Here is a 27663-nt window from a genome sequence, read left to right on the forward strand (position 1 = left end):
ATTTCTATTTAAAGGGGCTGAAAAACAAGAGGTAAAGTAATAAATAATCTAGATAAGATCGTGAGGAGGAAGCAGTGCTGGGTCAGTGAATGAAGAGAACGTTTGATTTGATTACTTGGCTCTCTTAAAGTGTATAGGAAATACAGCAGTTATTTATTCTTGTGTCTGAGTGCTGCTCCCCCCTGGGATTTCCCAGAATTTACACTCTCAGAGACACAATCGAAATTGAGAAAAAATCTCTGCAAAACAAGGGGAAAGCCCCTCTTAGACACCAGATAGGATATCTGCATTGGAACATTTCCTTTCTGTTTCTTTAATGACAGCTGTCAAGTTTGGATTTCCCATTACTTTCTGCATACCTCCCAACTTTTTGAGATGGGAATGGGGGACACCTACTAGCAAAAGTAGGGAGGCATAGAACACACCGCCTGCCCTGTCCCCTTAAAAGAGTATTATCCCCCCCAAAAAATCCCCTGTATAAATGCAGCAATATAGAAATTGGATATAAGGTTTAGCACTGAGAAACACTTTTTGAAAGATAAAAAGTAAATTGTATATGGGGGGGGGGGGGCAAACAGTGCCACCACTATCCCCGTGGTTGGTCGGGTCCGGAACAATGACCCCATCTATTGGCGGGCAGTGCTTTGCCTGGGCTTCACCGGCGGCTTCCCCTGCTCTCCACGGACATCATGGCAGCGGCTTTCCCTTCCCCTGCACTCCACGGGCATCATGGCAGCGGCTTTCCCTTCCCCTGCTCTCCACGGACATCATGGCAGCGGCTTTCCCTTCCCCTGCTCTCCACGGACATCATGGCAGCAGCTTTCCCTTCCTCTGCTCTCCACAGACATCACGGCAGCGGCTTTCCCTTCCCCTGCTCTCCACGGACATCACGGCAGCGGCTTTCCCTTCCCCTGCTCTCCACGGACATCATGGCAGCGGCTTTCCCTTCCCCTGCTCTCCACGGATATCACCGCAGCGGCTTTCCCTTCCCCTGCTTTCCACGGATATCACTGCAGCGGCTTTCCCTTCCCCTGCTCTCCATGGACATTACCGCAGCGGCTTTCCCTTCCCCTGCTCTCCACGGACATCACGGCAGCGGCTTTCCCTTCCCCTGCTCTCCATGGATATCACGGCAGGGACTTTCCCTTCCCCTGCTCTCCACGGACATCACGGCAGCGGCTTTCCCTTCCCCTGCTCTCCACGGACATCACGGCAGCGGCTTTCCCTTCCCCTGCTCTCCACGGACATTACGCCAGCGGCTTTCCCTTCCTCTGCTCTCCACAGACATCACGGCAGCGGCTTTCCCTTCCCCTGCTCTCCACGGATATCACGGCAGCGGCTTTCCCTTCCCCTGCTCTCCACAGATATCACGGCAGCGGCTTTCCCTTCCCCTGCTCTCCACAGGCCTCACTGCAGTGGCTTTCCCTTCCCCTGCTCTCCACAGACATCACAGCGGTGACTTTTCCCTTCCCCTGTTCTCCACGGTTTCCATTTCCTCCCTCCTCCTTGGTGGCCACTCAGGACGCTTCTCTTTTTGGCCAATCTGGAAAATGGGTCTCATACCCGCTTCCTAATTGGCCAGGAGGAGGATCAGTGTTTCAATAGCGAATACCTCTGGCTCTAATCAGGTGCTTAAAAAAAAACATGCATCATGAAAGGGGCCAAATACATGGATAGACGGTCCGGCTGTGGATGGGGGGCCGCGCCTGGGCGCCCCAATGGATGGACTGCTCCTGTATACAACTATGTAGATCAGACCAAAATGAGGGACAAGTGAGGAGGAACGAGGGACAGAGGGACTTTGTTCCAAATCAGGGATAGTTCCTCCAAATCAGGGACAGTTGGGAGCCATGTTTCTGCCCCGCTGACAATGAATTGGGTGAATTTCTCCAGCAGTGACACAGACAGCTAATATACCATTGCAAGTTTTTTTTATATATATATATATATATATATATATATATATATATATATATATATCTATTCGATAAATGCATAAACTATCTGTTGGCTTTGCCAGAAATGTTGTGTTCTGATAACTTCCATTGCTTCCTGCCTGTACACAAGGAGGGGTTATGGAATAGGAATATTGATAGATAAGAGGGAGGAAGATGAGGAGGGCTGAGTTCTTTGTAATGCATCAGAAATGAAGTAGGCATGTTCTTTGGAATTCAGAATGCCTAACAGGAAAGTAGGCACACCGGCCCAGATTCTCAAAGGGCTTACGACGGCGCAACACCATGTACGCCGTCGTAAGTCCTAATCTGGGCCGTCGTATCTATGCGACTGACTCTTAGAATCAGTTACGCATAGATATCCATTAGATCCGACAGGTGTAAGGCTCTTACGCTGTCGGATCTTAAATGTAATTTTATTTTTGGCCGCTAGGTGTCGCCTCCATCGTTTTCCCCGTTGAGTATGCAAATTAGCTAGATACGCGAATTCCTGAACGTACGCACGGTCGACGCAGTGAAGTTACGACGTTTACGTTAGGTTTGCACGGCGTAAAGTTGCCCCTGCTATATGAGGGGCAACCAATGTTAAGTATGGCCGTTGTTCCCGCGTAAAAAATTGTAAATTTACGTTGTTTGCGTAAGTCGTCCGTGAATGGGGCTGGACGAAATGACCATGATGACTCCAGAAAGAGGAAGTGGCTTTATAACTTACTTTACTAAATGAACGTTGCATGTTTCTAATGATGTCATCATCTCCAGTGATTCACTTTACAAAGCCTGAAATAGTACAGTGCATTTCTCTGTTACACTTTGGGCAGTTATTTCTCATTATCTAACTCAGCCTTTCTCAACCAGGGTTCCTCCAGAGGTTGTTAGAAATTCCTTGAGCAATGAGAACATTCTACCTCTCAGATATTTAAACCATTGACAACATTTCTCTTGTGTAAGGCTGCATCTTTTGTGTGTTTTTATGCTTGATTTTGGCACGTTTTTATGCACAATTTGTACATTGTTATACAGCGTTTTTGAGCGTTGCCATTTTTTGATTAGCCAATAGAGAAAACTATCTGTTCGATCATTTATTGCTAGGTTTTTTAGCTTTTCCATCAGCTTTTTTTTTATTATTATTAATCATTTATTATTATTTTTTTGTTAGGACAAGGGGTTAGAGTTAAGGTTAGGATTGATAATATTTTTTTGTTCGTTTATAGTCCACTACTTTTTTTTGTTTGGATATTTTTTTTATTAATAATAATAATAATAATAATAATACTTTGTTATATATGTGTGTGTGTGTATATATATATATATATATATATATATATATAATTAAGGTTAGAGGTTAATTATTATTATTGTATATTTATTAGTATATATTATTAATTAAATGTACAGTAAAACCTTGGTTTGAGAGTAACTTGGTTTGAGAGCGTTTTGCAAGATGAGCAAAATGTTTTAATGAATTTTGCCTTGATATACAAGCGATGTCTTGATATAAGAGTAGCGTTATCTCACTGAGTATAAAAGAGAAGAGAGGAGCCTCTAAGTGTAGCAATATGGTTACATTTAATGAAGGTACAACATTTAGCAACTTATTGCTACACCTAGAGGTGCCTCTCTTCTCTCCTTTCTACTCTGTAAAAAAAATGCTTTGATATACAAGTGCTTTGGATTACAAGCATGTTTCTAGAATGAATTATGCTCGCAACCCAAGCTTTTACTGTATTTATTTATGATGATTTTTAGTTATTTGTGTATTAATTTTACATTTGTTTATTCATATGCAGGCAACAAAATGAACAAATGCGCACAAAAATGTGCATATTAAGGGCGTCACAGTGGTGTAGTGGATAGCACTTTCACCTAGCAGCAACAGGGTCACTGGTTTGAATCCCAACCATGACACTACCTGCCTGGAGTTTGCATGTTCTCCCTGTGCCTGCATGGGTTTCCTCCGGGTACTCCGGTTTCACTCCAAAGACATGTTGGTAGGTTAATTAGATCCTGTATAAATTGGCCCTAGTATGTGTATGAATGTGAGGAAATTAAAAATCCTCAAGGGTAGGGACTGATGTGAATGTACAATATATATATATGTAAAGCGCTGCATAAATTGACAGCACTATATAAGTACCTGAAATAAAGAAAATATTACTTGTTTCCATTCATTTCTATGGGAATAAAAAACAGGCAAGTTTGAGCTAAAAAAAAGCTCCAGAACTTTTTGGAGCTTCAAGAATTTGGCTTCGGGCGACTTGGAGTGGGGATGTGAACCAACTCCATAGAGAATAATTGAATTTTTTCTCCTCCGGCGTTTTGGAGCTTGGAGCTTGGAGCTACAAAATACTGAGGTGTGAATGGGGCCTTAGTGAGGGATACTTTTCCACGACCACAGATGTAAGGAGCATTGCTCTCAGTAACCATCCCACTAATGTACCATGAGTTGTAGATATTGGGGCAGATCCTCAAAGATCTGCAGCGGCGCAGCGTATCTGAGATATGCTACGCCGCCGTAAATTACCTGGCTTTGGTTTGAATCCAGAAAGAATTTGCGCCGTAAGTTACGGCGACGTAGTGTATTTCTCGCGGCCTAAGGGCGCGGAATTCAAATGGGGTGAGTAGGGGGCGTGTTTAATTTAAATGAAGCGTGTCCCCGCGCGGGAACGAACTGCGCATGCCCCGTCCGTCAAAACTCCCAGGGTGCATTGCTCCAAATGACGTTGCAAGGACGTCATTGTTTTCATCGTGAACGTAAATTGCGTCCAGCCCCATTCACGGACGACTTACGCAAACAACGTAAAATTTTCAAAATTATACGCGGGAACGACGGCCATACTTAACATTGAGTACGCCAACAGATAGCAGCTTTAACTATACGCCGGAAAAAGCCGAACAGAAACTACGTAAACGAATGCTACGTTCGTGGATCGTCGGAAAAAGCTCATTTGCATACTCAACGATTACGACGTGAACGCCACCCAGCAGCCATCGGAAAATTGCATCTTAGATCCGACGGCATACTAAGGCGTAAGCCTGTCGGATCTAACACAGATGCCGTCGTATCTTGTTTGGTGGATACCAAAACAAAGATACGACGCGCAAAATTTTAAATTACGCGGCGTATCAATAGATACGCCGGCGTAATTTCTTTGAGGATCTGCCCCATAGTCATTATTAGCAGGGGTCCCCTGAAACCAGAAAGTTCTTTTAGAGGTTCCTCCCAAGTTGAGAAAGGCTGATCTAACTGTTCCGTTGGACAACTTACTGCACCTTCTACATTGTGTGATCACTTGCAAAAAGGAAAGGCTTTCGAAAGACTAAAATAATAATAACAAACTCTGATAATATTTTGAGTTGGCTAAAATAATTTTTTTCACTCCTTTCACACAGACGGTTTGAACAGACTCTACAAAGTCTAAGTCTCCTTTCACACGGGCGGACCGTTTCAATTTTTTCAGCAGACCTGAACAGCCGCTCCATAAAGCCCTCTCTCTATGGAGCGTCGGATGTCAGCGGTGACATGTCTGCTGACATCCGATCCGCTAAAATCCGTCCATGGCAGATCGGATCGGATCTGATAAAAAAAGGACACGCTGTCCATTTTCGTCCGATTTTCTTTGTAGGAGACAGTGGCACTCAACAAGCCTCTCCCCGCTCAGTGAGCAGAGAGGGACCTGTAATCCGCCGGCTCAGCGGAGATCAACTGAGAGATCTCCCGCTGAGCTGGCGGACCGCTGCAAGCAGATCTGCCCCGTGTGGAAGGGGCCTAAATGCAGCCATGCATCTGCTTATATCCACCTACCTCTAAGTCCATTCAGGTCCAAAAAAAATAAATAAAAAATTCTGGTTTCCTGGACTGAAAAATGACAGATCAGAGTTAGTCTATTGTAAATGGATGCAAGTGTGGAAAGCTCTGATAGACCTAAGGCTAGGTTCACACTGCTACAAATTCAAAATCGCGGTAAAATAGCGATTTCAGGGAATGCCAGTTTATAGAGCTGAATTTGCATCACACAAGCTTATATTCGCAATGCATTGATGTGAACAGCACTAAGGTTTTTTAAACTATGTGATTTAAATGACTTGCGAATTTGAGAAATGTCAACTGCTCAAATTCACAATAGAATTCGCAGCAGTGTGAACCTAGCCTAAAGGCTTTGATTTACTAAAACCGGGTGCAGAACCTGGTTCAGCTCTGCATAGAAACCAATCAGCTTCCTGATTTTATTATTAAAGTTTAGAGCTGTCAGGCCGTGTACACGCGACCGGTTTTCTCAGCAGAATTCAGCAAGAAACTCGATGGGAGATGTATTCTGCCGAGAAAACCGGTCGTGTGTACACTTTTCGCCGAGAAACCCGTCGGTAAACTCATCGAGCCAAAAAGAGAGCATGTTCTCTATTTCCTCGTTGGGCAATGGGAACATTTTGTGTGAACCGACTCCATAGAGAGCCAATCACAATCTCCTGCATGTGTGAATTTGCACTGGTGTACATTCTCTTGCAGTTCCTGTACAAAAGAGAAGAAGCAGAGCAAGGAGCCAATCAGTTTGTGCCCTGATAAAAATCATTCTGATAGGAGGAGACAGCACATTGGTAGAGAGGTGAGCTCATTACTGAGCTGTTTCTCCTTTTACTGTCCAATCACAGGTTTGGGCAAGTCCAGGATAGGAAGTGGGGTGAATGATGCTGGCCATCAGACTGAGGACATCCAGAGGCAAAAAAAAGTACTGCAGGGAAAATCTCTAGATTGAAGCTGAATGTTGCAGAAAAAGCAGATTTTGTAATTTTATCCTTTATTGGGCTATTCCCTTTTATCCTATTTATGGATGGAGTTCTACTTTAACATAGCTACAATATGAATGCTCTCTGATCCAAATGTTTACAGTACAAGCTGCTTTCACCAGCGATGAGAGACTGTTCAATCACTCTTGCACACATCAGACTGTTTCCTGTTGCCCGAGTGTAGCTTTATCACTGAGAACTATGGACAGGCCTTTCTTCATAAGAGATATGACTTTGTTCCTGGAGAGCTTCTGGGAGTTCTGGCTTTGGAGCTGAATATTTGTGGACAGAAAATGTTCTGCTTTGGTTGAGGTTTACCAAAAGGGTTCTAAAAATCAATTTCTGTGGTATCAGCTGGGTGTGACTGAACACTATTGGAAGAACAATGTTTTATGTGTGATTTCAGATGTGGGCTTTTCCTATTCTCAGTGTGTGCCCTTCATCTCTACCAGTCTGGTCACTCTGGAGGACCATTTGTATATATACGGGACATTTTATAAGAGGAACATAGTTCTGTGATATTTAGTTGATGTTAAAAATTCAATTAACCTGTTAGAAATGAAAATATAAGTGTGAGCCGATATACAATACCCCTTTTATAGCATGTCACTCTGCCTAAGGGGGCCCTTTCACACATGCGCACCGTATGTCAGCTCAGTTTTCGGATGAAAAATGGACATACATGTATCCCTATGGGATAGCGGGTGTCAGCGGATGAACATTAATTATATATATATATTTTTTTAAAAACCCACAAACTGTAGTCCACTATAGAGAAGCAAATTTTTGGACCGTTCCTACATTTGTCTGTAGTAGGGTTGTCCCGATACCGATGTCCAATCCCGAGCAAGGGGAAGTGTCTATACGCGGCGCAGCGGGGAATACTACAGCTATTCAAATAAAAACTGTGATGTTCTCTGCACGCTGTTTAACCCATGCGGCAGCGGCATCTAGGTATGGGGGGACATCGCTGGATATAGGGGGGACATGGCTGCATATAGGGGGGACATGGCTGCATATAGAGGGGACATGGCTGCATATAAGGGGGACATGGCTGCATATAAGGGGGACATGGCTGCATATAGGGGGGACATGGCTGGATTTATGGGGGACATGGCTGCATAGGGGGGACATGGCTGGATTTATGGGGGACATGGCTGGATATAGGGGGGACATGGCTGCATATAGGGGGGACATGGCTGGATTTATGGGGGACATGGCTGCATATAGGGGGGGCATGGCTGGATTTATGGGGGACATGGCTGCATATAGGGGGGACATGGCTGCATATAGGGGGGACATGGCTGCATATAGGGGGGACATGGCTGGATATAGGGGGGACATGGCTGCATATAGGGGGGACATGGCTGCATATGTGGGGGGACATGGCTGCATATGTGGGGGGACATGGCTGCATATGTGGGGGACATGGCTGCATATGTGGGGGGACATTGCTGCATATGTGGGGGGACATTGCTGCATATGTGGGGGGACATGGCTGCATATGTGGGGGGACATGGCTGCATATGTGGGGGGACATGGCTGCATATTTTGGGGGACATGGCTGCATATGTGGGGGACATGGCTGCATATGTGGGGGACATGGCTGCATATGTGGGGGGACATGGCTGCATTTGTGGGGGGACATGGCTGCATTTGGGGACACATTTAAAAAAAAGTATCGGTATTCGGTATCGGCGAGTACTTGAAAAAAAGTATCGGTACTTGTACTCGGTCCTAAAAAAGTGGTATCGGGACAACCCAAGTCTGTAGTAAGCATTTTGACCTTCAGCCCATTGACATAATGGAGAAAATAAGTAATTTGAAAAGCTATAGATTCTTAGAAGATTTTTTTTTTCTTATAGACTTATATTTCCATATTCTTTGCAAGCAGCCTGTCTGAACCTAGAAGTCTTTATCAATCTGTTAGAACATGCTTAGAATGAACAGTGGTGATTTATATTCGGAGCAGTGGAACTTCTCCAAATAGGGCAGCTTCAAATTAAACTTTGTACTGGTATTTGTGGCATGGACTCTTCTGTTAGAACATGATGCTTCATCAGTCATGCATGCAAAATTATTATCTGCATGCTAAGCCAATTTTTTTTTCTTTTTTGGATAGGTAGGATTATAACCTCTCTCAAGTTTTTTTACTGGTCTTCAGGGCTTCTTTTTTGTCCCTTAACAGTTTCACAAGGCAAGGAGTAGGGAATATATACAACAGGGACACCAGCAATAAAAGAAAAGACGAACGTAATTCTAACATTTCCTTACTTTTTTTTTTTTTTCTTTCTTTTAACTTTCTGTCTGGTGAAATCATTGTCGGCAGGACAGTAAAGCCTCATACACACAATGAGAATGTTAGACAAATGATCCTCCATTTTTTTATTTATTTTTTGCATACTAGTCTCATTTAGAAAATAAAGAGGTTATTAAAGTTACGAAAATTCTCGTACGACAGACTATAACTTCGGAAGTGATGTGATGTGTTGCATTGTATTGTAATGTATTCTTTTGCTTCTGAGCATGCGTGGTCTTGGTCTTCTGATTTTTTGCGGACTGTACTACCGTATATACTCGAGTATAAGCTGAGTTTTTCAGCACATTTTTTGTGCTGAAAATGCCCCCCCTCGGCTTATACTCGAGTCACCTTTTTGCACCTGATCTCCCGGACTTTGAGGACCTGGTACTGGCCGGCCATAGGTCCCAAACTTGGCACACATGTTTCCCCCCTTTTCCTTTACAAGTGTGCAAAGTTTGTTGTCCGGGGGACCTACGGCCGGGGAGCACAAATTTTTCACAGCTGGGCATACCTTCCATAGACTCCCATGTTAAACGGTAATTTCTCCGTTGACTTTGGGGACCCGGTGCTGGTCGTAGATCCCCTGGACTTGGAACTTGGCACACATGTAGCCCCATTTCTCCTCTATAAGTGTCCAAAGTTTGTTGTCTAGGGGACCTATGGCTGGGGAGCACTGATTTTTCAAAGCTGGGCACTCCTTCCATAGACTCCCATGTTATACATCAGTCTAGTCATGGACACAGTGAGGCATGGGCACAGTAAGGCATGGGCACAGTGAGGCATGGACACAGTGAGGCATGGGCACAGTGAGGTGTGGGTATAGTGAGGCATGGACACAGCGAGGCATGGGCACAGCAAGGCATGGACACAGTGAGGCACAGTGAGGCATGGACACAGTGAGGCATGGGCATAGTGAGGCATGGACACAGCGAGGCATGGGCACAGTGAGGCATGCACATGGACACAGTGAGGCACAGTGAGGCATGCAGATGGACATCCTACCCTAGGCTTATACTCGAGTCAATACGTTTTCCCATCTTTTTGTGGTAACATTAGGTGCCTTGGCGTATATTCGGGTTGGCTTATACTCGAGTATACACAGTAATTGAATGGAAATCGTTTGTTCTGATATCGTACGCGAAAAATTTCCCTGTTTGTCCCTTCTGATAATTTGGCATGAACTGTCATGATCAGCTCCCAAAAGCTGTGTACTAACGATCAGATTATCATACGATTGCTTCAAAATCTGTATTTTTCATCAGATTTTCTGATCGTATGTACTAGGTATAAGTGGGGGAAATCAAGGCTTATCAGGGCTCATTCACATGGGCGCTCAGCCCTGTTCAGTGGTCAGATACATTTGTTTACTTTTTTTTACTACAGCTGAGCTGTGTGCAGGCAGAAAGTAAACAGGTACACATTGGCTTTATGGACTTACCTGCACAACCGAGTTTGACAGGGATGGGTGCATAACCCTGGATGCCCAGGGCTTCCAGGAACCGTGCCAAGTGGCTGGCCTGCTGTATATTGAACACAAAAGATCACTCATTGGGCACAGGTGCCATTCAGAGAACACTTTGAAGCTTAGCTGCATTTAGATAAATAGTATTGTGTGTGTGTCCAGAGGTAGATTAGATACTCTGAACACGTGTAATTGCATGTAGTACTTCACAAAATGACATGTGTGACAGCAGTGGTGTTTGGTAATCGGTGCTATCATGAGGAGTGGGAAGATTCCTCAGCCTTGTCACACTGAACTCCTAAGCAGTGTTATCATCCCACCATTTCTCTAATGTTGGACTACAGAACACCTCCATCTAATGTTATTGCCATGAGAAAAGAGAAGTGATTTCTGCAGTCCAACAAGGGAGTACTCGGGCAGAGATGACAACACTGCTTGTGAATTTGGTGCAGCAGAGGCAGAGTTGTCAGCTGGATCCAGGAAGTTAGGAGCACCACAGGTTTCTGCCAGGATCAGCAAGTATTTTTTGCACAGATATAACAACATGCTTTCAATAGGATATTTAACAGATAAAAATGGATCACATAAAAGTTCACTGAATAGAAATCAATACTAAATTGATTAAACCGCGGTCCTTCCGTTTTAAAGTGCAAATGTGCAAAGTGATTTCAACTAAACACCAACATGATAATATGTGTGTAAAAAGTCCAAACACAAAATATTTTCAATGGTGCAAATAGTGAATGTTCAAACAATGTATCAGAGTCCATGAACATGGATTTTTAAGCTGCAACATTTGCTGTTTTACCTTGTTTTTATCAGTTTTTTGGAATAAAATCGTGACATACTTCACTATGGAAGCCCTTTATTTTTTTCCCATTAACCATTGGACAACTCTCCCTAAACGTTTTTTGTGTGGGAATGTGCTCAAATGATCTGGATTCCTTTTTGGTGTGAGTGTCCTGGAGGTCGGTTAAACGTTGGGATCATCATTGGGATCGTGTACAACTCCTGCTGGATATACCCATATGCGTTTTATGACTCCCTGTAATAGGGGTCATGGAAGTCTGGTGAGTAGGATGTGTGACAGGTGATAGTGGTGGAAGAGATTTCAGTCAAATATACCTACTGTCCAACAGAGATATGAAGATTGTGTACACTATTTGAAGAAGTTGATACATTGTGTGAGGACTCTGATACATTGTTTGAACATTCACTATTTGCACCGTTGAACTTATTTTGTGTTTTGGACTTTTTACACACATATTATCATGTTGGTGTTTAGTTGAAATCACTTTGCACGTTTGCACTTTCAAACGGAAGGAGCGCGGTTTAATCAATTTAGTATTGATTTCTTTTCATTTAATTTTTCTTATACAACCCTGCTGTTCCTTATCAATACTCACCTGTTTAATTACTTTAATTACTCTAGTTGTTGTTACTCATTATCTCTCCACTTTGCGCTGGTCCTAGTTTTTTTAACCCCTCATTCACAAAAGAAGTTCATTGACAGTGGCCCAGATTCAAGAAGCTATTGCATAGGTTGCGCGGCGCAATAGCTGTTTTGCTCCCGCGTAGCGAATGCCCCTGATTCAGGAACATCGCTACGCGGACTGCAGCCTAGGATATGACAGACATAAGCCTCCTTATGCCTTCATATCTCAGGCTGCATTCTTGCGTTGGCCGCTAGGGGGCGCGGCCATTGTGATCGGCGTATAGTATGCAAATTGCATACTACCACCGATTCACAAAAGTTGCGCGGGCCCTGCGCACGCAAGGTACGGAGTTTCCGTACGGCGACTTTAGCGTAAGGCTGCTCCTTCTCATAGTAGGAGCAGCCAATGCTAAAGTATAGCCGCCCTTCCCGCTCGTGAAATGTAAATTTCACGTCGTTTACGTAAGTGATTCGTGAATGGCGCTGGACGCCATTCACGTTCACTTAGAAGCAAATGACGTCCTTGCGACGTCATTTGCCGCAATGCACGTCGGGAAAGTTTCCCGACGGAGCATGCGCTGTTCGCTCGGCGCGGGAGCGCGCCTAATTTAAATGATTCTCGCCCCCGGCGGGATCATTTACATTAGGCGCCCTTACGCAGGGCTAATTAGCATAGCGCCCGCTCACTTTAGGGAGCTACTGCTCCGTGAATCGCGGGCAAATCGAAATATTTGCGTGGGCGCAGAGAAAAATCTTTGCCCTTTGCCCACGCAAATATTGTGCGGATCTACCTGAATCTGGGCCAGTGTTTATATATACTTTAACAATAATGGTAAATGTAGTAACATCTCTGTGGTTTTACTTTATAAGACAAGTTGGTCTCATTCATATTTCATTTTTGTACAGGAAAAGGCCAGAGTGGTGGAACCTTTGGACTATGAATTGGTCATTTCCCAGAGGAAGGCTCAGATCTTCAGCGATCCCCATAGAGATATGCTCATGTTCCCTATGGAGGATGTGTTTGTGAGTGTTCTGCACTATACAGTAGGCACAGTATGTGTTGGTTCTCTGTATTCTCTTTAGTAACACCATTGGCTTTTTGCATTTGCCATTACTTTTATACAGATTTCTACAGTAGATCGCCAACACAGAACTATACAGTCAGCGGTACCAAAAGATGCAGAAGCTAAAGCCAAGAGCCTGTTTGTGAAGGAGGTATGCGAACAGTATGATAAATTCATGTATCAGTTTCATTAAAGGATATTAGTTATTGATTTTTATGGTTTGCTACATTTTGTCTTATCTTAGGTTATGTTTTGTCTTAGTGCCGGTTCACACAGGGGCAAACCGACTTCCAGCGCGACTTTGCAAGGTGACTTCAGCGCGACCTCAGCGCGACTTGGATCAACTTGCAACGCGACTTAAAGTTGCCTCCATGACAGGCGACTTTGGCTGTGGCCAATCACAGAATAATCAGCTCTGTGGGAGGGAGGGGTTTGCCTGAGTAAACTATTTTCTTTTCCTGTAAAGTTGCTTCAGTTAAGACAGTGATCCGACTTTGGAGGCAACTTCCATTGAAATCAATGGGTACAAGTTGCCTACAAGTCCCTTGAAGTAATACAGGAACTTGCTGTACACACGGTCGGACTAGGCACCATAAAGTAAAGTAAAGTTTGTCCGTTTGCAGACCAAACTTTTTGTCGGATGAAACCCGAAAAAGTTGGTCCGATGGATCGTACACACGATCGGACAAATTTGAAAACTTGCAGATTTTGAAGTTTGTTGGCAAAAAGTCCGACCGTGTGTACGGGCCTTAAGATAGCTCTCATTCACTTTAATGGAATTTCTCATTTTGCGCGACTTGGGGCCCCAAGTCGAATCCCAAGTCGCTGTAGTGTGAACCGGCACTTACTAATTAAGGCCACTGTTTTCTAAAAGGAGAGAGGCAGAGAACACATTGCAAGCAGGTCCCACAATGTCACTGCCCAATTCTGGGTCCACATGAAACCCGATTGGTGCATACCCGAGGCTGAGCAGTAAGACAGAGTTGGTAGGAACTGTTAGTGGGATCCCAGCTACAGAAGATGATCAAGTGCACACACAGCACACAGGAGAGGGGTGCAGTTTGGCATTTTTGCCCTGGGCACTGGATGACTTTGTCCTGCATTGGTGTGGATTCACTTTGTGAGAGAGGCCAAGTTGTCAGTACAAGGTGTTGGTAGGTGATATCATCTGCTAGATGATGCTAATTTCGGGACAGAGAGCAGTATGGGGGACTGAGGATACACAGGTCATTTCAGAATTGGAAAATGTATAGTGCTCCTAGGACCCCAAATGTTGACAACTGTACACGTTGTGGTATTGTATGATCTGATACACAAAAACAACACACAGATTAAAAAGAAAAGCCCTTTATGGGAAAACTGTGCTCACTCCACATATTTCAAGCTAATGTTTCATGTTTAAATAGGGTAAGTTGTGCCCAAATAAAGAATAGGTCAGAGTGCCATACACTAGTCACCAGTATTCCTTGTGGTCTCCCTGCAGCTGATCTTCTCCCCATTGCTGATTTACCATGTCTTGTTCTATGGTGTGTGGAGGTGACAATCTTGGTAAAGGCAGGGCTTTCACGTTAGAGACCCCAGCAAACAGAATAGTGAGCAGCATGGTCATTATACACCTCAAGTCACTCCACATTTCCTGAGATCAGCAGTCAGTACCAAAGATCTCACACTACAGAAATATACATTTATCAGCCATGGGGTAGTCTGGGTCTAAATGAACCCTGCTTTACCTTTTTTGAGACAAATTGCTTAGCAGCTTAATTATGTAATAACCCAAGAGAAGAGACAAAGGAATCTTAAGTTTCTCTATAACCAGAGGTCATCCGTTGAAGAATACTCTTATGTATTCTAACTGATAACTGGGAGTAACACTGTCCAGTTTGACACATTATTGAGGCAGATAGCAACTTCAGTAAACCTATTCCTAATAAATAGTGAGGAAACAAGCCTAGTAAGTCAACGGATCACATTACCTCCATATTAATATATCTCTGTTTATCTTCTGACTTTTTGTTAGCTATAGCTATACTACATCTACAATGGCTTGTCACATAGGAGGAGATTTACTAAAACTGGTTCACACTGAATCTAGTGAACCTGTGCATAGTAACCAATCGGCTTCTAGGTTTTAGCCCACGTTCACATTAGGCTGATTTGACATTCGATTTGAAGTCAAATCAGCCTAATGTGAACGTGGGCTAAAACCTAGAAGCTGCACCGATTCCCAAAAGTAGATCCTGCACTACTTTTGGCGACTTTGGGGGCGATTTCAATAGACATCTGTGCACAGATGTCTCTCAAATCGCACCTCAAAGTCGGACTGAAATGCCGGTTTGAAATCGTGCGAGTTCAGCTGAATTTGCACAATTTCAAACCCGTATTCAGTGTGAACCTAGACTTTTTGTCAAAGCTTAATTGAACAAGCTGAAGTCAGACATTGATTGGTTACTATGCACAGCTGCACCAGATTCTGAGTGCACCAGTTTAGTAAATCCTCCCCATAGAGCCTTCTTCCTAAGCAATTATATCCACTTCTATATTTATTTGTTATTTCGGGTTTAGAGAAAAAAACCTAGTGGTAAGCAGTTGAGAAGCTAAATCACTTTTCAGTGTCTTTATAAAAAAAACTTTTTAGCAGTTAGGATTTTTCTAGCACATATATTAATGTTCAATGTTCTTGCTGTAAGTAGTCATTATTCTGATGTGATTGTTAGAGAATGTTTAGTGTCTCTTAAATGTTTCACTATGTAATTATTGCATTTTTTCAGTGCATAAAATACTACAGCTTGGACTGGAAAGTGGTGAACTACAAATTTGAGGAGTACTCAGGGGACTTTCGAGCCTTGCCCTGGTGAGTTCTGTTTACTGAATGTAGAACGCAATGAAGAATTCCTTTATTATTTATATGATGTAAAAGATTAGATAAAAGCTGAGTCATTCATGTTTTTGGTATTTATATATTTCAGTATCTATAACCCCTTCTCCCTGGGGGAATCCGTAGTGAAGAAGAATCTGGGGGTTTTGGTAGATCATAAGAGCAATATTAACATGCAATGCCAAGCTGCGGTTTCCAAAGCGAGCAAAGTCCTATCTTGTATTAAGAGAGGTATGGACTCCAGAGAGAGAGAGATCATTTTGCCCCTGTACAAATCATTAGTAAGACCTCATCTGGAATATACAGTTCAGTTTTGGGCTCCAGTTCACTAAAAGGATATCGGGGAACTGGAGAAAGTGCAGAGAACGGCAACTAAACTGATAAGAGGCACAGAGGAGCTCAGCTATGAGGAAAGATTAGAGGAACTGAATTTATTTTCTTGAGAAGAGGAGAATAAGGGGGGATATGATCAACATGTACAAATATATAAGGGGTCCATATAGTGAACTTGGTGTTGAGTTATTCACTTTACGGTCATCACAGAGGACATAGGGGCACTCTTTACATCTGGAGGAAAAGAGATGTCATCTCCAAATACAGAAAGGTTTCTTCACAGTAAGAGCTGTGAAAATATGGAATGGACTCCTCCAGAGGTGGTTCTGGCCAGTTCAGTAGATTGCTTTAAGAAAGGCCTGGATTCTTTACTAAATGCATACAATATAACATTTATAAGTAAAGTTGATCCAGGGATAATCCGATTGCTTCTTGGGGGTCAGGAAGGAATTTTTTCCCCTGCTGTAGCAAATTGGATCATGCTTTGCTGGGGTTTTTCGCCTTCCTCTGGATCAACTGTGGGTATAGGATTGTGTATATGGGATTGTTTGATATTATTTTTTATTTATTTATTTTAAAGGTGTAACTAGATGGACTTTTTTCAACCTGACTAACTAAATGTAACCATGTACCTGCTCTGTGCAAGGATATTGCACAGAGCAGTCCAGAACTTCTTCTGTGGTCCCCCACTGGTGCTTTCCGCTCCGCCATTACCTATGTGGGTACACATACAGGCACAATCCCGAGCCAGACTGTGTGGATCCATAGACATACACAGAATGCATGGCTTGGCCCCATTCCTGCTCCCTCCACATTGGATTTGACTGACAACAGCAGGAGCCAATGACCCCACTGCTCTCAGCCAAACTTGTGACAGTAGGGAGAGAGGGCAGAAGACCTGCAGTCAGGCACAGTGCTGGATCAAAGTAGGTAAGTATTTAGGGAAGGAGCAGGGAGGAATAGCAACTGGAAGGTTTATTTTTTACCTTAATTCATAGAATGCATTAGTGTAAGTTCATCTTTACAGAAAAATCTGTAAATTGAACTTACACAGGTCCCCCTCCTCGTCCCCCTGGTCCACGCTGACCTGGACTGCGGCAATCTCTGGCTCTAAGCCCCGGTATATCCGCGCCAGGAGTCCAGGACTTAGAAATCCTCTCTGCATCCACACGTCTTCTGCATAGCTGACAGGACGGGCTATGCGGCGGCTGCTGATTGGTCGCCGCCACCCATGTGACGGTGCTGACCAATTAGAATGCGTTAAAACATCCCTCCTGCTGCCCATGTGATGGTGCTGACCAATTAGAATGCTCTAAAACATCCCTCCCTCCTCGGCGCTGCCCATGTGAAGGAGCTGACCAATTAGAATGCTCTAAAACATTTCTCCTGATGAGGGACGTTTTGGACATATAGTTTTAGGGGATTTATAAGCCCCCAGACTCCTTTCGTTGATATACCAGGGCTTAGAACTAGAGATTGCCGCAGTCCAGGTTAGCGGGACTTGGAGAGGGGAGCGAGGAGGAGGACCTGTGTAAGTTCACCTTTTGACCTAAGTAACATGAAATCCTTCTCCTGACTTTTTCTGTTCTTGGATTTGAAGATACTGTGAGCTATACTGTGCCTTGGTGTTAGTTACAGTCATGTTAGAATATACATGGACTGCCTTTTGAAATTATAAAAGGCATGTGATAAAAAGTGGAGCAACGCTGGGGTGTGGCTCACAGCAGCCAATCAAAAACCATCTTTCCTTCTGTGGGAGAATGAAACAAGGAATATAATAGGATGACATAGGTTCCAGCTCAGGGTTATTTACAGTAATAGTGCACATCACCCATGGCAGACAGAAAAATATAAATTGCCTAGAAGGACGTGGCATAGTCATGTAAAATATTGTGAAATTATGAATATAATAATAAATAATTGAACATTTAAAGAATGTCCAGAAAGTGTATCACTGGTAAAAATTGTAAAATAAAATTCCTTTAAGACTCAAAATTGCTGGAATCATATAGTTTTGCTCTTTACTGTTATACTGATAATATATTAATTTTTTATTTTCTTTTTTAGCAAATCCTTTCGGCCAGAGAAGACTCCTAACCATTTATTTGAGATCGATGAGGACATTGACAAAGATGAGGTAGGAAGCTGAGACATATACAAAGTGCTTTTATCCTTAATGGTCACAGTAGTGGGAGGGTGTTATATCAGGATAGATCTGCTTTATGGGCATATCTCGAGTTTTCACTGTTCTTGGATATGGAGTACCTTGTGTTACAGAAATGTTTTATTTTATCATTAATAATAATGAATTTTCTTCTTGTTATTGTTCTTCAGGATTCTGCATCATTATGCTCTCATAAAGGAGGCGTTATTAAACAAGGCTGGCTTTATAAAGCTAATATTGGGACTACAATCCCTGTCACTATGAAGGTAAGCATCATGATATCTTATCTTCTTCATATTCTAAGCCTGAGCAAGTGCTGGTAATCAACAGAAGAGTTGATAGCAAGTGCTATTAACCTCAAAAATTGTATACCAACCTGACGAAGAAGACCTTTAAAGTATAACTAAAGGCAAACCTTTTTTTTGTTTTAAATAGAGTGGAGATGGATTGGAACCCCTGTCAGTTTTTATTGCTGTCTGTGTCACCATCAGTGTTAATTTTGTCGACATTTTAGTCGACTCAATGAATACTATTTTAGTTGACTAAAACACGACTAAGGCCTAGTACATACGACCGTTTTCCTGGCAGAGCATTTTTGCAGAGAAAAACGGTCATGTGTATGTTTTTTGACGAGAAAACTGTTGTGGATCTCGACGAGAAAAAAAGAGAACATGCTTTCTTTTTTCTCGTCGGGAGTCTCAATTTCCTGGTCGTGTTTCTCGTTGGGCTGGTTTACGACGAGAAACATGTTTGTGTGTATGCTTAGAAACCCGCGCATGCTCAGAATAAAGTATGAGACGGGAGCGCACCTTCGGTAAAAGTAGCGTTCATAATGGAGATAGCACATTTGTCACGCTGTAACAGACTGAAAAGCGGAAATCACCAAACTTTTACTAACACGCGGTAACACGCGATCAGCAAAAGCAGCTCCAAGGGTGGCGCCAGTGGAATCGAACTTCCCCTTTATAGTGCCGTCGTACGTGTTGTACGTCACCGCGTTTGAGAACGACAAGATTTTGTCTTGACAGTGTGTATACAAGGAAAGGTTGACAAGATTCTCGTCAAGCTTGACAAGAACCTTGTCGAGGAAAACGTTGTTTCTTTTACGACGAGTTTCTCGGTCGTGTGTACGAGGCCTAAAACTAAAACAATTGAGATGACTAAAATGGGACTAAAACTGTGGCAACAGATTCCCCAGCACTTTACAGTATGTAGACCCAGTTGCAGCGCTGACATAAGTGGAGCTACTGCATGTTTGTTGGAACTTTTTCTTAAATGCTCCTCAGCAAATTTGGGCCCCAACGTGCTGGCCAGTTGAGAAAGGGGTTGGACTGTTATTGTGGCACAACCCCCTTTAGGCGAGATTAGGGGCTACTCTCTGGTTGTCTCTTGTTTGTCATTACTAATATATTTTCTTTGCCATTGGTTTGCCCAACTGTTGTGCAATTATTGCGGTTTCTACTAATTTGGCTATTGGCTATCCTGTTTAGGCCTTCATTTTCTACATTATAAGAAAACTAAGTCAAAATTTGAATTTTATGTTGCATGTAACCTTGCAAAAAACTCAGCTGGAGGATAACAGAAGAGCAGATGTAAAGGGAATAGGATTGATGCTTTTTCTATAATAAATCTGATGTGAGTGAAAAACTAGTACATTTTAGGAAGTATCCCCATGGGTCCACGGATAATTGTACTGTCTGCACTCCCACAATAACATTGCACCTGTGATATGCAAAACTCAGAGGAGCGAGGCCTAATGGGGAGCTATAGAACAACACGCTTAACATGTGTACAGGGATGCTGCCTTATGTGCATTTGAATGATAAAGATCGTGCATACAAGATTCCTCCCTTTCATGAACAAGCTTATTAGTTGATTATTATGACAACAATTGATAGCAGAACTCTGTGCCAGAAAGCTGTCGACTTTTATGCAGAGCGTATTATGTTCTTTAGGATCTATTAATCAAGAAGGAAGAGGGATATATATTTGTTTTGTTGGAGAGCCCTAAGTTTATGTATTTTATGTTTTAGATTTGAAGGGCTTAAACCCCTGTTCATTTTTCTTAGTCTATGTCCTATTTGGAAATTTGCCCTTTACTTCTGGTTCTGGAGATACAACAGGAAGTGAGAGGAAATCTCTACTAAGTGAGATGAATTCGGTCCAAATCCATGTTCAAACTGTATTTTGCTTCTTCAGAGGTACAGTGAAGGCTGAACTAAATACAGGTATTCAACTGAGCTGAACCTCCAGCTGCAGCAAAAAGTAAAACATTTTGCAGTGGTATTACTACCAGTTTCCACCAACATCCTAACAACCTGTGACGTATCCTCATCCGGCCCATTCAGCTGCTATATGGGGATTCAGCGGGGTCCCAGATCGGGAATAGGTTGGATTTGACATCCAAACTTTAAAAAAAGTTCTCCTCATCTGGCCCATTCAGCTGCTAGATGGGTATTTAGCTGGGTCTCAGATCGGGTATAGGTTGGATTTGACATCCAAACTTCAATAAAGTTCGCCAATCCACCCTAAACCAAACCCAAGTACATTTGGCTCATCGATATTAGACACTTGTCATTGGAACAGGTGTCCTTATTGGAAGATTAACTCTCACTCTCGCATGATCTAGAGATAGATTTTATGTTTCAATGATTTTTATTAAAGTTTTTCAGTACAAAAATATAACAATCTCAACTTTCCATTGTACAGTATCAATACAGCACTTGGGGATCATATAACTTAGGTCCCGACTCTTGAGAGTCCCACTCATATCAACTATAATTACTAAAAATAAATTTGAGTGTGGTCTAGCACAACAAAATACCATGCACAGGCCCACCAAACCAAGGACTTCAAGCCCCTCTCATATCCCAGGCCTAGGCAAGTAGTCCACCCGCTCCTTGAGACACATTTTGACTTTCCCTTTACTTTCTGTCGCACAAGGACAAATATAGGGAGTAATGCTCCCCACCAGGGACACAGACAAGAATAAAAGTCTGAGAGTGGGTCTATGCCTTTCCTACTCCACCCACTAAAATAAAAAATAAATCATTACATTTACACTTTTCTCTTCAGCCGCCCCTTGACCCGATTGAGGTACTCGTTCAGGGTGACATTGATAAACCCCTTTCCACTCTATATGGGGCGCTCCTCAATACTGACTCCTCTAAGCTGGAGTATGTGTGGGAGATGTGGAGAGATGACATTCCCTCCTTGGATAGAGAGATTTCTTCAAAAGACAAATTGAGTCAAGTCAAATTTCTACATATGGTGTACTACACCCCTGTAATACATCATAAGATGTATCCAATACGCGACCCGCAATGTCCTCGGTGTCGGGTTAATCTAGGGTCCTATTTGCACATGTTTTGGGCTTGTCCGAATATTACAAAATTCTAGTCGTATTTGAGTGATGCAATTGACCCTTTCGGCTTCCCCGGAGTTGGCACTTCTAGGGATTCATGAGGATGAGCATACCTGGTATACTATGCTAAAAAAAGAAATCCTCCTTAAGTGGTCCACTTCCACTCCCCCTGCTTTGTCCTCCTGGGAAGCGATTATGGATTCTGCTCTGCCTATGTGTAAACATATGTGTATCAATCAAGGTTGATCCTGAAAGTATGATTACCTCATCTTTGTCCTTGATGTTAGACAGATGGACAGATAGTTCACCAGCTATTATTCTGTGTCCCATGCATAAGTGCCAAAACTATTTTTTTTTTGTTGCATTGTTGTTTCTGTCAGTATATGAGGTATATACATCATGGCAATGCATGGTTGGTTCTTGTTGCCTTTATATAGACTATATATATTGAAGGTGCTATAGAAGGTTTAAAGTTCAGCTTCAGCCAAAGCGTTGTATTATATTTTGGATAGAGCGGAGAGAGCTAAGGCCTCTTTCACGCTGCCCCAGTGTGGTTTCCCCATGCTTTCCTATAGACTTCTATTAGATCTGGCATTTTTGTTGTGTTTTCTGAAAGCGCAGGAAAGATGCAGCATGAGCAAAAAAAAAAACAACCTGCAAGACAATGGTATAATGGGGGGGGGGCGATAGTTTTCAGCTGGCTGTGACGGACCACCTGGCACCCAGCCTGGTTACCTCTGTCAAGATACAGCTTCCTCCACTCTGGAACCAGGAACCAGGTATTATAGCTGAACATTGCACCCATGAACTAGATGACACTCATTTAGGTGCAAACTGGAACTGACTTTATTGTAAACTCACAGAGAATATATACCACACAAAATCAGGTAAGGGCTTGATCACATTATCCTAAACAATGAAAACTGTTAACAGTAATATCAGTACTTTTAACAGTACATCTAACAGTGTATCTAATGAATAGCTAACATAAACAGTAAGCTAATCAACAGCCAAACACCCAGACAATGCTTTGATTAATCAGGAGCCCACAAAAGTTTGGTCATGAGGAGAAGTGGACACAATACTAGCAGATAGATAGAAATGATAGGTGACTAAATTAACAATGGGGATTCACCCCTAGGAGGCACACAATGGGGAAGTATACAATGAGAGAAAGACACCTTAAAAGAGAAGTAAAGGTTTTTTTTTTTTTTTTTCAGATTTATACTTACCTAGGTGGATGCAGTCCCCCGGCGCCTCTACACTGTGAACCGTCATTTTTCAGAGCCCCTTGCGCAGAGAACTGTAGACTGTCAGTCACAGCCCTTTTCTCTACTCGCTCATTGGAGTCCTGGGCTGTGGGGGGGCGGGGGCGGCCAGCTCAGGCTCTCATCGGCTCGCTGAGAGGCTGAGACGGGTGTCAGTCCAGGGACTTGGTGGATCCAGACTTTATTGTCGTGATGACACGGTGCCTGGACTGACTTCTGTGACGCCAGCAGAGAGCGGATTTCAGCCTGCTCTCTGCTGAAAACGGGTCACAGGAGTGCACTCCTGTGATCCATAGGAGAAGTACAACCAAACGATTTTACATAACAGCAGGGGACCTTAGCATCCGGTTGTTGTAAGCTGATTATAATCTTCTGCATAGAGTCTCTGAGTCTCAGGGGGGGTGAAGCAGTCAATGATGGTTTGGGCACAGAGTCCCCAAATCTGTATCCAGGTCCTAAGTTCAGAGGATCTGAAAAAGCCAGGGCCCATAGTGAGTAGGCAAGTGTCTACCTGCAGTCCCTTCCAAAAGCCCCTGTCCCGGTTGGGTCTGTCACACTGGCCATAGATGATTCTCTTTTTAATCAGCTGTCCGGCTGATCTAAAAAAAAATTATAATTGATTCCCCCATCGATACATTGGATGCAAACATCTTCCCTGCTGCACTATTGTATTTAGACTCAGAATACTTTGATCAGTGCTGCGGCCGATTAACTGCAGCACTGATTGAACACGCATTTTCCAGCATTCCCGTTTGAGAGATGCCGATCACTAGCTCAACTCATCCTGAGCAGGAATTGCCATAGATGAATCAAAATTTGTCTGGTCCCTGCTGAGGCAGCCACATTTCGATACATCTGTGGCCAGCTTTAGTCTAGTTCCCAGTGTTCAGTTTTTTAAATGAAAACTAATGCAGCCACCCCATGTAAGTTTAGACTTGTAATCTGAAATATATTATATATATTATATTTATTCATTAGGCTGTGCAACTAATCTTCAAGGATTTACTGTAGCTTTATAAATCAGCACATAGTATGGGTCCAGAGACATTTCCAATAAATGTGAGTGCATTAGGAAAATCCGTTTTTGCCAAGAATCTTAAGTGTATGCTTAATTTATGACAATCTTTTACTGCTATTTCCCATTTTTTTAGAAGCGGCAATGGTAGGCATCCACTATATGCTATTATATTTATTACCAGTGCAAATGGGCCAGCTTCACTAAAGAAAATCTATTCACACAGCATAAACTGCATTGTGTGCATTTTATGTGTGAGAGGTTAGTGCAGAGAATACTCAGTGTTCCAGAGGAATCCCAGAGACAGACATTAGATGTCACTCAGGCTGTCAGTAAAAGTCACATTGGCTTTGAGTGATTGTTAGAAGACGTGGCAGGTCTCATAGTTGTGGATTTCCATCTGTTAGCTGGATATACAAAAACAACACTTAAAAGTGAATGTAGTAGACAATACATCTAAATGTTTTTAGACGTTGCTTACTATGCAGTGATGGCGAACTACAACTACACTGCAGAGTGCATGAGCATCATGGGAAATGTAGTTCCAAAACATCTGGGGTGCAAAGGTTCGTCATCACTGCTATAAGGTATTATTTTACATTGTTGATAATCTTATCTCCTTGTTCACTAATTGTGAAACCCGGTAACATATTAGCGCTACTATTGGTGGAGTCATGTTGTTTTGGTTAACGTAATTCTTAAACTGATTTTTTTTTGCATTTAATTATACTTGCTGTTTACCACTATTTTGGGTATAGCACTTATATAAAGAGGGAAAAACACCCAGGATTGGATAGCCGTCACTTTCTTACTTAAAGCTGAAAGTTAGCTAAAAATAAAATTTCATACAGTTTTAGTCACATCACTTTCCTGTAATGAAGAATGAATGAATGAATGAAAACTTATATAGCGCGGCACATGCGAACTGAATCGCCTCTGGGCGCTAGTTGTTGCTGTCTTTCCAGAGCATCAGAAAAGCAGAGTTTTGACCTGTCTTCTGAAGGTCAGGTGGTTTTCCTCCATCCGAATGCTGGTTGGTAAAGCGTTCCATAGTCTAGGACCTTGTACCGCAAACCTTCTTTCTCCATTGGATTTGTATCTGGCTTTGGGTATCTGGACCAGATTTTGGTCGGTGGATAGCAATACGCGATTGGCGTTGTGGCCTTTTAATTTTTCGCATAGATATTGCGGAGCCTTCCCATGGATGCACTTATGTGTCAGACAGAGTGCTTTAAAAGCAATCCTGTCCTTTACTGGCAACCAGTGAAGGATTCTCAGCGAAGGTGAGATTGATTCCCATGGTTTTTTCCCAGTCACAAGTCTGGCGGCCGTATTCTGAACGACTTGCAGACGAGTGATTTGGTATTTTGGGAGCCCGAGATAGAGGGCATTTGCATAGTCCAGTCTGGAGTTCACAAGATCCGCTGACTACTGACCCTATTTGTGCGTCCATTGTCATGAAGGTGTCGAAGATGACACCGAGACTTTTGACTTTGGAGCTAGGGGTGATGGATTTGCCCAGAATGGGCGGCGGTATCCAGGTTGTTGCTAGTTGATTCTTCCGACTGGCGTGAAACAGAAGAAGTTCTGTTTTATAACTATTGAGTTTGAGATAACTCTTTGTCATCCAGTTTTCTATTGAAGAGAGACATTTCTCTAAACTGGCATGATGATCATTTTTGTTGCAGATGCGAAAATACAATTGCGTATCGTCTGCATATGAGTGATATAGTAGTTTTTCGTTACTAATGATTTCAAAAAGAGGGCGAAGATAGATATTGAAAAGCACCAGTGACAGGGGAGATCCTTGAGGGACTCCACATGACACCGTGCGCTTTTCAGAAGTGAAAGGTCCCAATTTCACTGTTTGTGAACGGTTTTCTAAAACGGAGGAAAACCAAGGTAAATCATCTTCTGCGACTCTGGCTACCTCAGCCAGCCGAGTCAGTAACAGTTTGTGGTCTACCGTGTCGAAGGCTGCACTAAGGTCCAACAGAACCAGGAGACAAGATTCTCTTTCGTCTGCGGCTTCAAGGGCGTCGTCCCATATTTTGAGCAATGCTGTCTCCGTCCCGTGTCCGGGACGGAAACCTGATTGAAATGGGTCAAGTAGATTGTAGGTATCCAGATGCTGTTGCAGCTGTTGCAGCTGTTGTACCACTACTTTCTCCATTACCTTGGAGAGAGCGTTGAGGGCTGTTATGGGACGGCGATGAGTTGGGTCCTTGGGGTCAAGGGTAGGTTTCTTCAAGATGGGCTGGATTGTGCCCTCTTTCAGCTGGGAGGGCACTATGCCTTCCTTAAATGACTTGTTTATAAGCTGCGTGATGGACGGCGCCAGGATGTCGGCACATTCCTTCAGCAGTTTAGTAGGGATGGTATCATTGGGTGCTGTGCTGTTTCGCAGAGCACCGATGATATTTTTTGTGACATCGATGGAGATGGGGTTCAGAGTGAACTTTGCTGGTTGTAGAGCATTTCTTAGGGTGCTGTATAAGGGATCGAGGGGGGGGGGTTGAAGGGGGTATTGTTTTGCTGAATGCTTTCCCAGATTTTCTCAATTTTATTGATGAAGAAATCCGACAATTCATTGCAGAATTCTTGGGTGTCTGAATTGGGGGCTTCAAGGCACCCTGGATTCATGGTCTGAGTGACCAGCTTGAAGAGTTCGCAGGGGCGGTTTTGGGCGCTGTCAATAGCCTTAGAAAAATAATATTTCTTGGCCTATCATTTTAGGTACAGGCAGCTGGATCCTGGAGAAATCTTCGTTACAGGAATGCCAGGTCCTGTTCCTGCTGCTGAACCTTCAGCGCTACAATGGTTCAGCTTCAGGTCTTCAGGCAGAACAGTAGTACAGATGGTCCGATGGAGACACTCCCTTCTTCCTTCTCCATTGAGAATTTTTTTTTTCATTTATTACACTACTTGTAGCACATTCTGTGAATGGAGGAGAGTCTGATCAGTCACAGAATTATCTCCTCCATTCACAGAATCTGTTGCAAGCAGTATAATAAATGAAAGAACGTTTCTCATTGGGGGAGGAGGAAGGAGAGGCATGTCCTCCTATGGCCATCGGTACTGCTGTTCTTCCTGAAGACCAAAGCTTTTACCATTGGAGTGCCAGAAGTTCAGAGAAAAGAGGATGACAGATATCCCTGCAGTAAGGCTACTTTCACACTAGCTCATTATAAATTACTTACCTGAGATCGAAGCCCCCGAAGCGACTCTCGTTCCTCTCCTCCGCTGCCGACATGATACCTGAGTGACTTCTGGGTATCGCGGCTCCAGTGCTGTGATTGGCCGGAGCCACGATGACGTCACTCCCGCGCCTGCGCACCGCCCCAGTGTGAACACATTCGGCTCTCACACTGGGGCTGCAGGGGAGGCATTTTTCAGGCATTTTTCGCCCAAAAAGATTAAGATTTTATCAGATGTATATATACACCTAAGGCAGTTTTGTTCCCCCTGCGTTAAAGCCATCATGCTAGTCATTTTAAACTTTAGAAATAAACATCCCGTCTAAGAACATATACTACAAGAAACCTGCTATTGTCTTGGCTCCTCTGTGCACCCCTCTGGTCCATGTTTCACGTGTTCCTGACACCCTGCTGTCTAGTGACGGCTCAGACACAAATATGAGACAC

General features: G+C 43.2%; 1 protein-coding gene across 2 annotated transcripts in view; it reads left to right on the forward strand.

Moving 5' to 3' along the window:
• DOCK11 (dedicator of cytokinesis 11) overlaps positions 1-27663 on the forward strand; it is a 333222-nt gene that overhangs the window by 22005 nt on the left and 283554 nt on the right. For both annotated transcript variants that reach the window (XM_040323688.1, XM_040323689.1), the window contains exons 2-6: positions 12843-12959; positions 13062-13151; positions 15769-15851; positions 18276-18345; positions 18543-18638. In XM_040323688.1, coding sequence (XP_040179622.1) covers positions 12843-12959; positions 13062-13151; positions 15769-15851; positions 18276-18345; positions 18543-18638 — 456 coding nt within the window. The remainder of the gene's footprint in view (positions 1-12842; positions 12960-13061; positions 13152-15768; positions 15852-18275; positions 18346-18542; positions 18639-27663) is intronic.

Source organism: Rana temporaria, chromosome 9 (genome assembly GCF_905171775.1).
Source record: "Rana temporaria chromosome 9, aRanTem1.1, whole genome shotgun sequence".
Taxonomy (NCBI): Eukaryota; Metazoa; Chordata; class Amphibia; order Anura; family Ranidae; genus Rana; species Rana temporaria.